At 73.3% G+C, this 15,197-nt stretch overlaps 1 protein-coding gene across 8 annotated transcripts; it reads right to left on the bottom strand.

Annotated features, from left to right (window-relative positions):
• Positions 1 to 292: 292 nt before the first annotated feature.
• Positions 293 to 14,629, bottom strand: FCHO1 (FCH and mu domain containing endocytic adaptor 1). Of its 8 annotated transcripts, none has more exons than XM_070058977.1 (29): positions 14,338 to 14,629; positions 11,486 to 11,526; positions 11,317 to 11,368; positions 10,811 to 10,882; positions 9,185 to 9,276; positions 8,707 to 8,781; positions 8,046 to 8,187; positions 7,789 to 7,941; positions 7,293 to 7,393; positions 6,689 to 6,787; positions 6,502 to 6,598; positions 6,207 to 6,251; positions 5,912 to 5,990; positions 5,086 to 5,110; positions 4,726 to 4,783; positions 4,314 to 4,492; positions 4,210 to 4,234; positions 3,878 to 3,926; positions 3,421 to 3,512; positions 3,092 to 3,331; positions 2,875 to 2,960; positions 2,722 to 2,791; positions 2,394 to 2,502; positions 1,942 to 2,097; positions 1,665 to 1,797; positions 1,145 to 1,344; positions 986 to 1,041; positions 660 to 824; positions 293 to 449 (listed from the first exon to the last, which is right to left on the bottom strand). In XM_070058977.1, exons 1-29 carry the CDS (start codon positions 14,618 to 14,620, stop codon positions 427 to 429), a joined length of 2,997 nt encoding a protein of 998 aa, XP_069915078.1. In that variant the 5' UTR covers positions 14,621 to 14,629; the 3' UTR covers positions 293 to 426. The 8 variants fall into 8 exon arrangements, with proteins under 8 accessions (XP_069915078.1, XP_051685930.2, XP_051685933.2 ...); XM_051829970.2 differs by having other exon boundaries at positions 7,293 to 7,397; positions 10,811 to 10,886; positions 11,281 to 11,368; positions 14,338 to 14,393; XM_051829973.2 differs by having other exon boundaries at positions 7,293 to 7,397; positions 11,281 to 11,368; positions 14,338 to 14,393.
• Between the last annotated feature and the right edge of the window lie 568 nt (positions 14,630 to 15,197).

Raw genomic sequence — 15,197 nt, 5'->3', positions numbered from 1 at the left:
GAGCCCGGGCTTGTCCAGCCCGGAGACTCTGGGGGCGCCCGAGCTTGGCTCCTTCCCTCCCGGGGGGGCTGGGGACGCCCATGCCCGCCTCCCTCCCTCCTGGGGGCACCCTGCCCGGCTCCCTGCCTCCGGGGTGGGGCTGGCCTGACCCGAGGCCTCGCCCCCGCCCCTCCACCTTGTCGCCCACCCCGGAGATTTCTCATAGCAAGAACACTTGTCCTTGGGATTTTATTAGAAAATAAAGTGTTTATTCAAAGAACAGGACGAGGCCAGGCCGCGTGCGGCGTGGGCAGGAGCGGGCGCGGCCGGGCGGGGGCGGGGGCGGGGGCGGCCCCTGGGCGCGGGTCCCGCGGGCAGGGGGCGGGCGGGGCGGGCGGCGAGCACCAGGACGCAGTGCGGGGCGGCGGCGGCCGAGGTCTCGTGGGCTCAGGAGCTGACCACGTACATCCCTGCGGGGGCGGCGCTGAGCTGGGGGGGGGCCCAGAGCCGCCTCCTCCCCGCCCCCTCCAGGCCCCCCACTCCGTGAGCATGTGCACTTCCGGCGGCCAATCCCCGACGCCCTCCCCGACTCCGCCCCTTTGTGGCCCCGCCCCCACCCGAGTCTGGCGGGGGTCCCCCAGCGCCGGCAGCGGCCGGAGCATGCGCAGTCAGGCCCGCACCTGTGGCGAATCTTCTCTTGACAAGCGACATGCGGTAGCCGCTGCCCACCAGTTCCACGTCCACTCCGGACAGCGTGGCCCCCTCGCTGGTGAACTGTGCGGCCACGGGGCTGGGCGTGCTGGGCCCCGACAGGGGCTCCCAGCTGGCGGACAGGCGGCCCGAGCCTGCGGAGGCCTGGGGTCAGCGGCGGTGCCCCAGGGCCTTTGCGCCTGCTGACCCCGCCCCCAAGCCCTCTCCTCGGGTCTCACGCCTCCCTGGTGCCCCCAGCACAGTCTGGCTCTCCCCGGGGGGAGTCCCCGGCCCTCCCAGAGCAGCGGGAACGCACCCCCCGCCTCGGACACATCTGGAAGCTTCCACACGAGCCGCTTCTCGTCCAGGTTCCTGGCAGGGAGAGGCGCTGGGTCAGAGTTGCTCATGGGTGCGCCCGAGCGGGGGCCCCGGGGGAGGCGGCTGGGGGCCCCGCCCCGGGCTCGCGCGCCCTCACCAGGTGGCGGCCGGCTGCAGGCGGACGCCGGTCACCGGCTCGGCCACGGGCAGCAGGATCTGCACGTTGGTGAGCGGCGTGGGCACGGCCGTGGCGCCCGGCCGGTAGCCGTACTCCACGGAGACCTGCGTGAGCGTCGCCCCGCACTGCCACTGGGCGCTGAGGTGCAGGGGCGAGCACTGGGGCCCGGGCCGGGAGAACTGGGAGGACGAGAGAGAGAGAGAGAGAGAGAGAGAGAGAGAGAGAGAGAGAGAGAGAGAGAGAAATGGAGGGAGAGAGAGGGAGGGGGGAGAGAGAGACGTGAGCTGGCGGTGCCTGCGCTGCTCCGCGCGTCCAGCAGGGGGCGGCAGAGCGCCTGCCGCGAAGCTACTCCCGCTGTCAAGTTCAAGTCCAAGGTGCTGGGGTGGGGGCTCCGCCTCCCCTCGTTTGCATAATGCAGCCCCCTGCCGCCCAGCCACCCCGCCCCCACCCCCCACTCAGGCCCCGCCCCCGCCCCCGCCTCGCTCCACCCCCGTCGCACCTGGTACCGCAGCAGCACCAGGTTGTGGTAGGAGGCCGCGGGGTTCTGCTCCGCCTGGCGCTGCAGGGCCTCGGTCAGCGCCGCCATGTTCAGCCAGAAGTCTTTGGTCTCGGGGTCGCTCTGGGAGGGGTCGCTGCGGTGGGGGGGCGAGGGTCGCAGCAGGCCTCTCACAGCCCCAGCCCGCCCCGGGCCCCACCTCCCGCACGCGCAGGGCCCCGCCCAGCCCCCCGCCTGCTCCATGCGCCCCCACACCGCCCCGCACGCCCCTGCAGCGCACCTGAACAGCAGCTCCGCGTTGGGCTGGAAGTGCTCAATGCGGGCGGCGTGCGTGAGCCGGAAGCTGAGCACGGGCGGGGGCGGGGTCCCGCTGAACACGCGCGTGATGCCCGCGGGGAAGGTCATGGTCAGCTCGCCGGTCACTCGCGCCAGGCAGCTGCGGGCAGGCGCGCGGGAGTCCTGGGTCCGTCCCTGGTCTGACGTGGCGGGGTGGCCCCAGCCCCTTCCTCCGCCCGCCGAGCGCCCCCAGCCCCGCGTCCCCAGCCCCTTTCTCCTCGGCCGCCAGGGGGCTCCGCGCACAACATCCCATTCTCCACCCTCCCGTGCGTGGGTCTGGGGTCCCGCACTCCCCTCCCTTCTCCACGTGGACTTAAGGTCGCTCCCGCCCAAGCCCAGACGAAGGTCTGCGAGCCACGGTCCGGCCCCCCCACCTCGCTGGCAGCGCCTGCGCACCTGGGGCTGGGGCCGCCGAAGCAGGCGTGCACGTACTCCGTGAACGCCGTGGCCACGGGCAGCGCGTCGTGGGAGCCCAGGACCACGGGGCTCGGGCCGCGGGAGACGCCTGGGGGAGGGGGCGGGGTGGGCAGGCGGCGGCCTGAGCGGCCCCGCCCCCAGGGACCCTAGCCTCCGGGCTCCACCCCCTCCACCGCCCTTAGGCACCGGGGCCCCACCCCTCGAGGTCCCGTCCCTGCAGCCCTGCCCCCTCCAATGCACTTGGCCGCTGGGCCCCGCCCCTACCAGCCCACCCCACCACGCCATTGGCTGCCCAGGCCCCGCCTACCGTGCCCTGGGTGGGAGACTCTGGGCCGCTCAGCTGCAGGGCCAAGTGGGGAGGGGCTCAGGGAGTGAGACTGCGGGCGGGGCGGGAAGGGGGGCGTGAGCACCCCCAGGCTGGCGCCTGAGACCCCCTCCCCCCCGCCGCAGTCTCCCCTACCAGGTCTCCGTTGCTGCGAGTGAGGGGGCGGGGCGCCTTCTTGCGGGGCCTCCGCGTGGTGCCCTCAGCGGGTGCGGGCGTCGGGTCTGGGGGGAGCGCAGAGCTGGTTGTCGGCCCCAGCTAGCTCACCCCTGCCACAGGGCCTTTGCACGGCCGCGACCACATCACAGCTCTGCCTCCCCAGTACGCACTCTCAGAGCCCAGGCGCCCGACTCACCTGCGGACCCAGGCTCCGGCCCCCAGGGCCCTGGGCAAGGGGCGTGGTGCTGGGGCGAGTCCGGGGGCGGCGCCCTGCAGGTGGGCGGGCTCTGCGGGGTGCCCGGGCGGGGGACCCAGGACTCCGGGGAGGGCCCTGTAGCCGCGTGGGACGGGGAGTCCAGGCCCGAGTCCTCCACGTTCTCCGGGGACGAAGAGGAGAAGGGGGAGGGGCTGGACGTGAGGCCAAGGCCGCTGGAGCCTGGGGAGGGGGGCGGAGTCATCTCCAGGCCACACCCCTGGTCACCGCCCAACTCGGGTGCCCCGCCCACCCGGGCCCCGCCCCGTCACCTGTAAAATCTTCGTGATCAAACGCCGACTCGAGCGGCGGCCCGAACAGGCTCTTGGGCACCTGCTCATCGGCCGGTGGCTTCTCGGCACAGCTGGGAAAGGCCAGGCCCGGTCAGCGCCCCGCCCCCAGGGCCCCAGCACTGCCACGCCCCCTCCGAGCCCCGCCCCCAGGGCCCCAGCACTGCCACGCCCCTCCGAGTCCCACCCTCAGGGCCCCAGCAATGCCACGCCCCCTCTGAGCCCCGCCCCCAGGGCACCAGCACACACCACGCCCCCTCCGAGTCCCGCCCTCAGGGCCCCAGCAACGCCACGCCCCCTCCGAGCCCCGCCCCCAGGGCACCAGCACTGCCACGCCCTCCAAACCACGCACCCAGGGCCCTTGCAATGCCACGCCCCCTCTGACCCCGCAGCACCCCCACCCCCCGCCCAAGACTCAGGCCTCGCCCCTGGAACCCACCTGCTGCTCCGGGGGGCCGAGCGTGGCCTCTGGGGCTTTGCGGCGTCGCCTGCGAGGGGTGGGGGCCTCAGTCCTCGCCCCGCCCCCTGCACCCCCCGCCCCCTGCACCCCCCGCCCCCTGCCGCGGATCCGGCCCAGGGAGTTCGAACCCGATCCGACCTGTCCGGGTCCTGGCTCAGCCTCAGTTCCTGGCCCCAGCGCCCTTCGCCCACCCCAGCCCCAGTGCTCGCTCCCGGGGGTCCGCGCACCCACCCCGTGTGACAGAGGGAGAAACTGAAGCCCCGCCCACACCGAGGCCCCGCCCTGCCCCCGGACGTCACCCCACCACTCACGTGCAGGGGGGCGCCTCATGGTGCCCTGGGAAGAGAAGGGGCGATGTCAGGCGCAAGTGCACCCCCGCCCCTGCCCCACCCCCGGGCCGCGCCCCCAGCCTCACCGCTGGCCCCGGGGGGAGGATGAGGCCGCCGGCCGTGGCCCGGAGCTGCGCCGCGGCGGCCGCAGGGCTGCAGGGGGGCGCGGGGGCCGCGGCGGGTCGGATGTGCACACAGAACTTGCGCGGCTCCTCGTCGTCGAAGTCCGAGTCGCTGGACGAGGAGCGGGCCGGCTCGGCCGCGCGTGCGCCAAGGTCAAGGGGCCAAACGTCGGCCCTCGGACCCCACCGCCGCGACCAGGTCCACTCCCCTGCCCCCCAGCTGCCTGGTCAGCAGAACTGTGCGGCCGCAAAACCCCACCCCCGGGGCCCCTTCCTCCAGCGCCCTCCCCTGCCCATCCGGAACGGCCGCGTCTACACTGCTCTGCCTGGTCCTTGCCGAGCCAACACTGGCCGCCAGGGGGCGCCCGAAGGATATTGCTCTGGGTCAGGTCAGGCCGGACAGTGAAACCCTCTTCGTCCACCTCGGGACAGGTCTGGGGAGGGGTGGGCAGCGATGGGCCAGGCTCCCGTCCTGGGATCCAACGGCTCACCTCACCCCCCAGCACCCCTCACCGGCTCCAAGCCCGGCCCGGCGTCCCCTCCTCTGCTGGGCACAGCCCCCTGGAGGGAGGCCCCCAGCGTCCACCGCGCCCAGGGCCCAGGGAGTTTGCCGCCGCCCCGCCTCCAGGCCCTCCCCTGGAGCGCAGCTGTGACTTCTAATTGGCCAGGGGCAGGGAAGCCCCGCCCACTCGCCCCCACCTGCCCCGCCACCCAGCCCCCCCACCCACGCACTCACCCCAGAGTCTGGCTCCAGGGAGTCTCTGCGGGTGAGGACACAGGTTAGTGGCTCGGCCGCCCGCGGGTGCTCCTCTTAGCCCCACCCCGGATCCTGGGGTCCCCCGGGGGCTGGGGGCCCCAGCCTGCCTGGGGAGAGGGGCTTAGCCCGGCAGGGCGCTGTTCGCCAGCAACGGGGGAGGGGACCGACCCCAGACCCTGGAGCTGGCCTGGAAGGCTAGCCAGAGAGCCCGGGCACGTGGGGGCTAGCCTCGGGGAACTGGAAGAACCCCGGGCCAGCCTCGGCTTCCCTGGTCAGGCAGCGCCTGGCCGAGCCTTGAAAACAGAAACGGCAGGGGCCCGGTTTGGACAGCGCTCACACTGAGGCCGCCTGCGAGGGCCTCCGGTCTAGCCTGGGTAGATCGCTTCCTGCGTTAGCCCGAGATAGAGTCTCCTGAGATAGTCCAAGTAGGAGACTTCTGGAGTATTTTGGGAAGGCCTGAGCAGGGGGCAGAGTCCCAGGTTAGCCCGGGATAGGCCGGGCAGGGGGCAGGGCCCAGGCTAGCCCAGGCCAGGCTGGGCAGGGGGAGGAGTCCAGTGCTATCATGGGCAGGGGGCGGAGCCAGGCCAGGCGGGGGGCAGGGGGCAGGGCCCAGGCTAGCCCAGGCCAGGCAGGGGGAGGAGCCCAGGGCTATCACGGGCAGGGGGTGGGGAGGGGGCAAGTACCAGGCTAGCCTGGCCCAGGCAGCGGGAGGGGTCCAGGGCTAGCCCAGGCAGGGGGTCCTAGGCTACCGGGCAGGGGGCAGGGGGCGGGGTCCCAGGCTAGCCCTGTGGGGGCGCGTGCTCACAGGGCTGCACGTGGCTCCCGCTCCCGCCGGCTGAGTCCCGGAAGGCGGAAGGCCTTGGCTCCGCGCAGGCGCTTCATTGCTGAGGGCAGATGGGGGGCGGCTGAGCCCTGGGGGCCCCGGCCCCGCCCTCACAGGCCACGCCCCACCACGCCCCGTGGTCCAGCCCACCTCGCCCCGCCTCATCCCCCACCCCCGGCCCTGCCCACCCACGCCCTCGCCCCGCCCTGCCCCACCCTCGCCCCCACCCACCCCGGCCCGCGGTCCAGCCTGGGCAGCCAGGCCCGGACGTACTTGCCTTCCTGCAGGGCGGCCGCGCTGTAGGCCTCGAAGTCCAGCGCCCCTGAGACAGAGCAGGGGCGGGGCGCCGGTGAGCGGGGGCGGGGCGCAGGTGAGCCCCTCCCTCCCTCCCTCCCCCCCTCGGCCTTTTAGATAAGGCAGCGGGCCAAGGGCACACGGGAGCTCATTCCAAACCCACCGGGCCCACTCCCGCCCCGGCCCCTGCACCCGGGGTGAGGTCTGGGGCGACCCCGGCCCCCAGCGCCGGCCCCGCCCCCGCCCCGCCCACCCCCCCCCCCCCCCCCCGCGCTCACCCGGCCGCTCCCGGCCCGTGCCCCTGCTCTCGGCGAACTTGCGCAGCAGCGTCTCCACGCTCACGTTCTCCACGTTCTGCTTGAACTCCTCGTGCACCTGCGGGGCGGGGGGGGCGGGGCTGAGCAAAGGGGGGGCCCCACGCAGCCGCCGGGCTCCCCCAGCCCGTCCCTGCCCCGCCCCGCCCACCTGCCCGATCTGCACGTGCGTGTCCTCCACTGCGTGCGCGTAGGAGCCCAGCAGTGTCTTCATGTGCCGCAGGTGCGTCTCCTCCATGGCTTGGAACCGCTGGGGCGGAGAGAGAGCACGGTAGGGGGAGGGAGGGACCACGGACCCAGCCTGGCCAATCACGGCATCGCAAGGGCTGGCTATGCAGTAACTGGCTTGGGGGACAGCCAATGAGAGCGTGTCCTGGGACTTTGGAGGCACTGGGGCCCTATGGCTGTGGACACTTGGACACTGCCCCCGAGACACTCGCACCTGTGCACGCACCTGTGGGGCCGACGTCCCCAGAGAGACATAAACAAAACCAAAAACCAACGGACTGAGGAGCAGGGGCAGGGGCGGAACTTCCGGCCACAGCACCGAGCGCCTGGATTCAGCCATGCCTGAACCCCTCCCCCGTCATCTCCTCCGCCAGCGGCTGCAGCCTGGCCCCGCCCTGGCCCCGCTGTGGGCGTCTGGGGAGTGACCGAGCCGGTGGAGACCTCTCTCTCTCCCCCGTTTCTCTGCTTTTCAGACAAGCCCATCAGCGCTGACCCTGCGCCCTGGGCCGGGTCCAGCCCAGCCTCACCAGTGCCGACTCCGCCATCTTTCGCTCGAAGTCGGCCCGCGCCGCGTTGTACTTCTCCACGGAGCGCCGCAGGCCCTCGGCCGCCTTTTTGGTTTTCGTTTCTGCCTGGGAGGCAGGGGGAGGGGGCAGGGTTGGGACAGAGACCCAGAGGGGGCTTCTGCACCCCTGACCCTGTCCCTGCCCCAGCCCCGCCCAAGCCCCAGAGCCCCAGGTGCTGCCCCACAGATCGCCGGCCACGGGCACAGCCCTAGCCGCCTCCCTCCAGCCCCTGGCCCCGCCCTAGCCACCTCCCTGCCTCCCCGGCCCCGCCCCCGCCCTCCAGCCTCGCCCTCCGGCCCCAGTCCCACCCCACCCAAGCCCTGCCCTGGTCCCGCCCAAGCCCCAGAGCCGGGGCGCCATCCCACAGAGTGCTGGCCATAGGCACAGCCCCAGAACCTCCCTCCCGCCCTGGCCCCGCCCTCACACCCCTGGCCCTGCCCCGGCCCCGCCCCCGCACCTTGTCCACCTCCCTCTGGCCCCCGCTCTCCCTGCGCAAGCGCTCCTGGTCCATGCAGCGGCTCAGGTAGTTCTCCCGGGCCTTGGGCAGCAGCTGGCTGACGCCGGCCAGCACCTGCACGGCGTCCAGGGTGCCCAGCGCCTCCTCCTTGCACTGCGGGGGCGAAACGAGGGTGCCTGGGACCGGGGCCGCCCGCCTGCCCACCCACCCGGTCCCGCGGGACTCCAGCCCCCCGCCCCGGCCCGCCCCGCCCCCACCTTCTTGTGCGTGCGCAGTTGCTCCTCCCCGTAGTGCAGCACGTCCTTGGTGAGGTCCTGCAGCTTGCGCGTCAGCTCCAGGTGGCACAGGGCCAGCTTGTCGGAGGACACGCGGAACACCTCCCAGAGCGGCCCGAAGGTCCTGCGGGCGGACGCGCATCACGACCCGGGGCCTCGGCCTCACCCCAACCCTACCCCTCCCAGGTGCCCCTGACCCGGCTCAGGAGGGCCACGCCCCGGGGAGGGGCCAGCGGTCACACCCCAGCCCCTCCTGTCCATCACTGTCACGTGACAGTGATGGACAGGAGGACGAGTCCCCCGCGCGCGGAGGAGCGAGTCAATGCGCCTGACTGAGGGGTGCTGGCTCCTGTCTGGGCGGCCAGGAGTCGCGCCCGCGCCCACGTCCACACGTGACGCTCTCAAGCCCAGAGCTCATGTAACCCCGGCGGCCCCAGGGCCCACCCGCCCCTCGCCCTCAGGGCCCGGCGCTGAGGTCTGCCTGCCCCGGGGGCCCTGCGCCCACTGAGGTTCACCCGCCCCCAGGGTCCCCCCGCCCTCAGGGTCCAGCGCCCACTGAAGTCCACCCCCGCCCCAGGGCCCACCCGCCCCCATTGTCCGGCGGGGAGGCCCACCCGCCCCCAGCGCCTGCCTGCCTGCTCACCCCATGGGCGACCCGTTGCTGGCCAGCTTCGAAAGCTTCGCCATGGCCTTGGAGTAGGTCTCCTCGATGGTGGCCCTGGGCGGGAAGATGCGGAAGCTTCTAGGAGCTCTGAGCACAGGCCCCGCCCTCCCCGGCCTCAGTTTCCCCATCTCACACTGCTCTGGGAATCCTGGGAGAATTCACCTCCGAGCCCGGTGCGGCATTTAACAGGGGTTTGGGGGCCACCGAGACCTCCACGCTTCTCCTCCAAGCTTTGGGGGGTCTGTCCCACCTCCCCCCCGCCCCGTCTTCCGGGCTGGGGCTCCCAGGATTCCCGGCTCCCAGGGCCTCTAAGCCCCTTCGGCTGTAGGCACCCCTAGGGCTACACTGGGGAGTGGGCCAGGACACGGGAGAACAGGGAGCTGGGGGTGGGGCCTCGAAAAGTGGGCGGGGCCAGGAGGCAATGGGCGGGGCCTCGTGTGAGTGGGCAGGGCCTCACCTCTCCCGGATGAAGTCGGCCAGCTCCTTGGTGGACGCCGGCCCCTGCTTCACTCCCTGGTACAGGACCTCGAAGCCCTGGTTCTTCTCGCCCTGCGGGGGATGAGAGGCCCGCACGTCGCCTAGCAACACTGATGAGGCCTCAGCCAATCAGCGCGAGGCATGTCCCCGCGGCCGCCGGATTGGCCCGTGGGTCTTAGCTGATCCAATCGGGGAGAAGCCTGGGGTTCTGGCGCCGGGTTGGGGGGAGCATTGCAGGGGTCCCGGCTTCCCTGTCTCTCTGTCCATGCAGCTCCATCCGGGTCTCCCCCGCGGGCGCAGGGGCCCACAAACCTGGGCCGACCTCCACTGCCTCCCCAGCCCACGGGACGCGGAGCAGCCGGGACTCGAACCGGCGCCTGTGTGGGATGCCTCAGCCGGTGTCTCCGCCCTGCTGGGCCTGGGTTTGGTCCTCTGGGTCCCCGTGGACGGGGGCTGGTGGCGCCGGCCGCCCCACCTGCGGCTCCCCCGGGGGAGGCCGCGCCAGGCACTGCCGTCCAGGCCCGCATCTGGGGCCGACTCGGAGCCAGCGCTGGCCCGCTGCCCAGGCGAGCCACACCCTCCCCGTGGCGCCCGCCTCCCTCGGGCCTGGGGGCGGGGGCGGACGTCCCAGGGACCCCTGGACTCCTGGCGTGGCTTGCGGCCACCCAAGCGGAGGGAGCGCTGCCCTGGGCGGCTCCCCCGTGCCCTGCCCTGGCCCCGGGACTGGGCGTCCAGGTCCTCGCTGGGCGCAGCCGGCCCCTTGCGTGGAGGCGAACACTGAGGGCGGGGAAGCCCCAGGCTCTCCCTGCCGACCCCCGCACACCTGGCGGCACAGATAAAACAGACCCACGTGCCCCCCGTGGGCGGGGCTGCCGAGCTCCTGAGGTGTGGGCGCCCGCAGTGGGCTCAGAGGGGCGAACCCTCGGCCGGGGAATGCCCAGCCGGGTCCCAGGCCAATCGCGGGGGCCAGGGCCGGAGGATGGAGGTCAGGGCCCTGCAGGTGCAGGCAAGGCCGGGGCTGCGGCCCCTTTAAGAGGGTGAGCGCCCGTAACAGGAGCCCCAGCTGGGGGGGGGGGGAGCCCGGCTGGTTGCCAGGGGCGACCGGTTGCCTAGCAACGGGCTTCCTCGTCTCCAGCTCAGAGCCGGGAGCTGGGGAAGGGGCTTCTGCCCAGGGCCACGCCCTCCCCGCTGCCTGCGAGCCCGCGCGAGTCCCCGACCCCGTGTAGCTGGGGGGCGCGCGCTGGGGGGGCATCTCCCAGGACTCGGGGGGCAGCGCCCACTCAGTGTCCGGCCGGGAAAAGCCCCCAACACCCCAGGACCGGGAGCTGGAAACCCCCTGGCTGGGGGCGGCGGCCGGGGTGGGGGGGCCTGGGTCCTGAGTCAGCGCCTTCTCTCGGATCACCTCAGGGGCCTTGGAGGTCCCCGCCTCCCCAGGCTTGACCCAAGCAGGTGGAGTCTGGGGCGGGGATCCCAAGCCAGCGGACCCTCTCCGTCTCCATTTGTACCTCCCGCACCGCGGAAGCTCTGCTCCCTGTCCCCTCTTCTCCATAAAAGTCCCCGCAGCGCTGCCAGGAGCCCCCACCACCAAAGTAAGAGTGCGGCTTACCCAAAAATGCTCGCCGAAGTACGACATCGCCACGGCCTGTGCGGAGACCCCGCGTGGCCCCCTGCCCCGAGCCTGCCTGGGGAAAGACGCGTGTCTGAATCCCACACGGGGTCCGAGCCAGCCCGGGCCGAGTGGGGGGAATTCCAGCCTCGGAGAGCAGGGAGATGCAGGAGAAAGCAGAACTGAAAACCGCGGCTGGGGGGACCTGGGCCCCCGGGTGACTCAGCCCTGACCCGACGGCTCCCGGCTGAGGGGCGCGGAACCGGGCACCGACACCCCCAGTGCCACGGCAGGGGCTGGCAGAGTCCTCCTTGCGGGAGGGGACGTGGGAGCTGGGGTTCGCACGCATGCGTAGGAGTTTTAGGGCGAGGCTGGCCATGGCCTGGGTGAGCCCCCCGCCCAGGAGGAGAAGCTATGAGCCATTTCACAGACGGGAAAACCGAGCCCTCGCCCTGCCAGACGGAAGCCACCTGCCGGTCACAGCCAGGAAGGCGCCGGATTCGCACCCAGGACCAGGGGAGACCAGACCCGCACTGTCAGCTCCACGCCGGGCAGCGCCTGTGGGGGCCAGGGGTTGGGGGAGCGAGGGTCATAAGGCGTTCTGGACCCCCCCAGCTGACCCCGCCCCCAGGGGGGCCCTGTAGCTCCGATGCCCCCGCCCCCGCCCATGCTCACCCTCCTTGTCACTGTCCAGCTCCTGGCCTCAGTTTCCCCATCTGGAAAATAAGACGGGGGGCGCCTGGGGGGTCCGGCGGGGGCGGGCAGCGAGGGTCCGGCAGGGGCGGGCAGCGAGGGCCCGGCGGGGCGGGGCCCCGGGGTCCGGGCGTGCAGGCGCAGGCGCAGGGCGGGCGCTGTCACCCGAGCCCCGCGTCTCATCCATAATTCACCCCCAAGGCAGCTGGGAGCCTGGGAGGTGCGGCCGCGGGTGGGGGGCAGGGGTCCCCGCAGGGCGGGCGCCGAGCAGGACCTGCGCCCGCCGCCAGTCCCCAGCCCTGGCCCCGGGCTCCAGGTCGGGGCTGGCCCTGTGTGGTCAGGGCTGCCAGGGGAGGCTACGCTGGGGAGGGGAAGAGGGTGTGGGGAGTGGGGTTTTGGAGTACGACTAGGAGTTCAGCGGCCCCCACACAGCTCCGGGGGAAACCTGGTCTGGAGCCGGGGGCTCTCACACCCAATGTGGGGGCGGCGAGCTTCGCCCCGGGGCCTCTCTGACCTCAGGAGCCACCCAGATGGTTCTGCCGGGGCCATGCAGCTCCGGCGGGGCCCCCTCCGGGCCCCGCCCCCCACCCCAGCACAGAGCTCAGGGCGCTCTGGCCCCGCCCCGGAAGTGACACCTGCGCCTTCTCCCCAGCCAGGGCCCCAGGCCCTGGGGGGGGTGTGTGGGGGCGTCTTTCCCGACCCCACCGGGGCGCAGGGGGCGACGCCAGAAAGCCCTGGGCCGGGGCCACACTCACCGGACAGGGCTTAGGCACGCAGAGCCGGGACCCCCCAGACCCCGCCGTCGGTGCGCAGCCCCCGCGAGGCCTCCGGCTTCCGTCGTGCGGGCCGTTGGTGCACAGGAAGCCGCCGCGCCGCGCCCCCGGCGCCCAGCGCCCCGCCCACGGCACCCCGCGCCCCGCCCCCGACTTCCACCCGCGGGGCGCTGCTGGGACCTTCGCCAGCGCCTTGGGTGCTGGGAGAGCCTGGGAAGCCCCCCGTGCCCGCGACCCCGCCCCCACCTGCCCGGGTCGCCAGCCGGGGCCCCTGCACCTGCTCCGCCCACGCGCGGGGGCTCAGGTGCGGCCAGGGCCGGGGGTCGGGGACTGGAGGGGGGGGACAGGAACCGAGTCGGCCCCGGACCTGCGGACGCGGCTCCTCCCTTGCCCCGGCCCGGGGGTCTCCCTCCCCGCCCAGGACCCTCGGGCTGTGCCGGCGCTGAGGTCCCGGCCCGGGGCATCCGGGGTCACGCGGAGGAGTTCCTGCTCCACTGCGCAGACATCTATTAAGCGCCGACTGAGTACCGGGCAGGAAGCCCGCTCGGCCGGCCCAGTGACCCCGTTTAGGGAGCCGGGAGGCTGTAATTAACGCTGCGGCCAGGTGAGCCCATTCCACAGACGCACACACCAAGGCCCCGGAGGTCACGGCCGCACACAGACATGGCTAGGCGCGCCCCTGGGGTGCCGGACTCCCGGCGCAGGGCTTGTCCGAGGGCCAGCGCCTGCACTGACCCCGAGCCCTGGCCCCTCCCACTCAGGACCTCGCCCGGAACAGGTTCTCCCCTCACCCAGCCCCCGCGCGGCGTGGGCGCCAGAATGTGGGTCAGGGCGTGCCCGGGACAGCCCCTCCGGGGAGGCCAAGGCGGCTAAGCCCCTGTCCTGGGCCACGGGACTCCCAGACCCCGCCCCCGCCCCCGCCAGCCCACTCTCCAGGCCGGCACACTGAGGCCCGAGGCCGGCCAGGCAGCGTCGAGGGCCCCCCCAACCCCAGCGACACACGTGTTTGGACAGAATGAGACCCCAGCGAGAGGCGGGTAGGGGGTGGGCTCCCAGCTGTGTGGCCCGCGGCCACAGCCCCCAGCCTCAGCCTCACCACAGAGGAACCCGAGCCCAGGGAAGGTGCCCTCCCCTGCCCAAGGTCACGGGCGAGCCAGGCCCCCAGGGCGGCCGGGGCAGGCAGCCCGGGGAGTCTGAGGCTGGGGGGCGCCCGGCCCGCACACCCACCCCGACCCCAGCCCGCACCAAGGCCCCTGGCCTGCACCCCGGCCACCCGCCCCCACCCCAGCCCGCACCAAGGCCCCTGGCCTGCACCCCGGCCACCCGCCCCCACCCCAGCCCGCACCAAGGCCCCTGGCCTGCACCCCGGCCACCCGCCCCCACCCCAGCCGAGCGCCGGTTTCCCGCGTTTATCTCCATCCCCGCAAACCGACGCTCGCAGACCCCTCCCCGAGAACAGGGCTCCCCCCCCACCCAGTCCAGGCTCCCGGCCGGGCCTGGCGGCTGCCTGTCACAAACAAGACCCCTCAGGGACCCTCCCCCCGGAATGCCAGCCCCGGGGTCCCGGCGCCGAGGCCCCCGCCCCAGCCCACCCTGGCAGTGCGGGCCTGGGAGCGCACGGCCTAGAGGCGGGGACCTGGGTCGGGGCGCGCGGGGCGGTGCTCGTCGGGGTCCCTGGGGGTCTGCAGGCCGGAGACCGGACGCGGGACATTGAGGAGCCAGGGGCTGGGCTCGGACACGCAGGGCTGCGGCCGGAAGCGAGCGGCGCCCCCATATTTGCAGCCCCCCCAGAAGCCAGGCTTAGAATAAAGGGATATGGGAGGGGTCTCGCGTCACGGCCGCCCTCCGCCTGCGCGCTGCGGGTCTCGACCAGGAGGCGGGGGGGGGGGGGGGCTTGGTGATGGATCCGCGCCGCACCCCCCCCGGGACCCCCCATGGCCGGCGCCCCAGGCCGGGACGCCCCCCCGCGCCCGCCGTCCCCGCAACCTCGGCTCCAGGCGCGGTGCGCGCGCGGCCCCGGCCCGGCCTGGGGCGCCGCGGGCCCCCGGGGCCGCCACTCACCTCCGAGCCCGCCCGGCCCCGCGCCCGCCGCCACCTGCGGCTCCGTCGCGGACGCCCGAGCCCGCCCCGCCCTTCCTGCGCGGCTGCAGCCGCCTGGCTCCGCCCCGGGGGCGTGGCCCGCGGAGACCCCGCCCCGCGATGGCGCCCGGAGGCAGGGGCGGGCTCTGCCGGCCTCGCTCGCGGATTGGCTGAGCCGGAGACCGGGAGCCTTTCCATCTCCCCCCCGGACACCGACGCGCGCGCGCGCGCACCCCCCCCACCGCCACCTGCAGTTCATTTGCATAATTTAAAGAGACAGCAGTGCTCCTGCCGACCCGAAACCCCGTGGGAGAGCAGGGATGACTGGCAGTTCTCTGACCAAGGCCCACTGGGCGCCCCCTGTCGGCCTGTACAGGGAGCAGCACGGGCCCCTCCGGGCCAGGAGCTCTGAGCCCCGGAGAGGGTCAGGGAGGCCGTACAAATTGTTTTTTTTTTAATTATTATTAATTTTTGTTTACTTGCAAGACAGAGAGAGAGAGAGAGAGAGGACGTCCATCCGCTGGGTCGCTCCCCATGTGGTCACAAAGGCCAGGGCTAGGCCAGGCCGGAGCCAGGAGCTCCATCCGGGTCTCCCACGCAGGTGCAGGGCCCCAGCGCTCCAGCCGTCACTGCTGCTGCCTCGCGGGTGCGCATGCGCAGGGAGCTGGCGTCCGGCACAGAGACAGGACTCGAACCCAGGCCCCTGATGTGCGATGCGGGTGTCCACGCGGCATCCAGGGAGGCCCAGGCCCGCAAACACATCTTCCAGTTCCGTAGTTTTTCCCATGAGTGTCTGGAAGGGCCCTTACCCATACGCACCTGCTGTGAACCGGCTTCTCCCG

This window comes from Oryctolagus cuniculus, chromosome 16, assembly GCF_964237555.1.
Source record: "Oryctolagus cuniculus chromosome 16, mOryCun1.1, whole genome shotgun sequence".
NCBI lineage: Eukaryota > Metazoa > Chordata > Mammalia > Lagomorpha > Leporidae > Oryctolagus > Oryctolagus cuniculus.
This window is presented reverse-complemented; position numbering and strand designations above follow the sequence as displayed.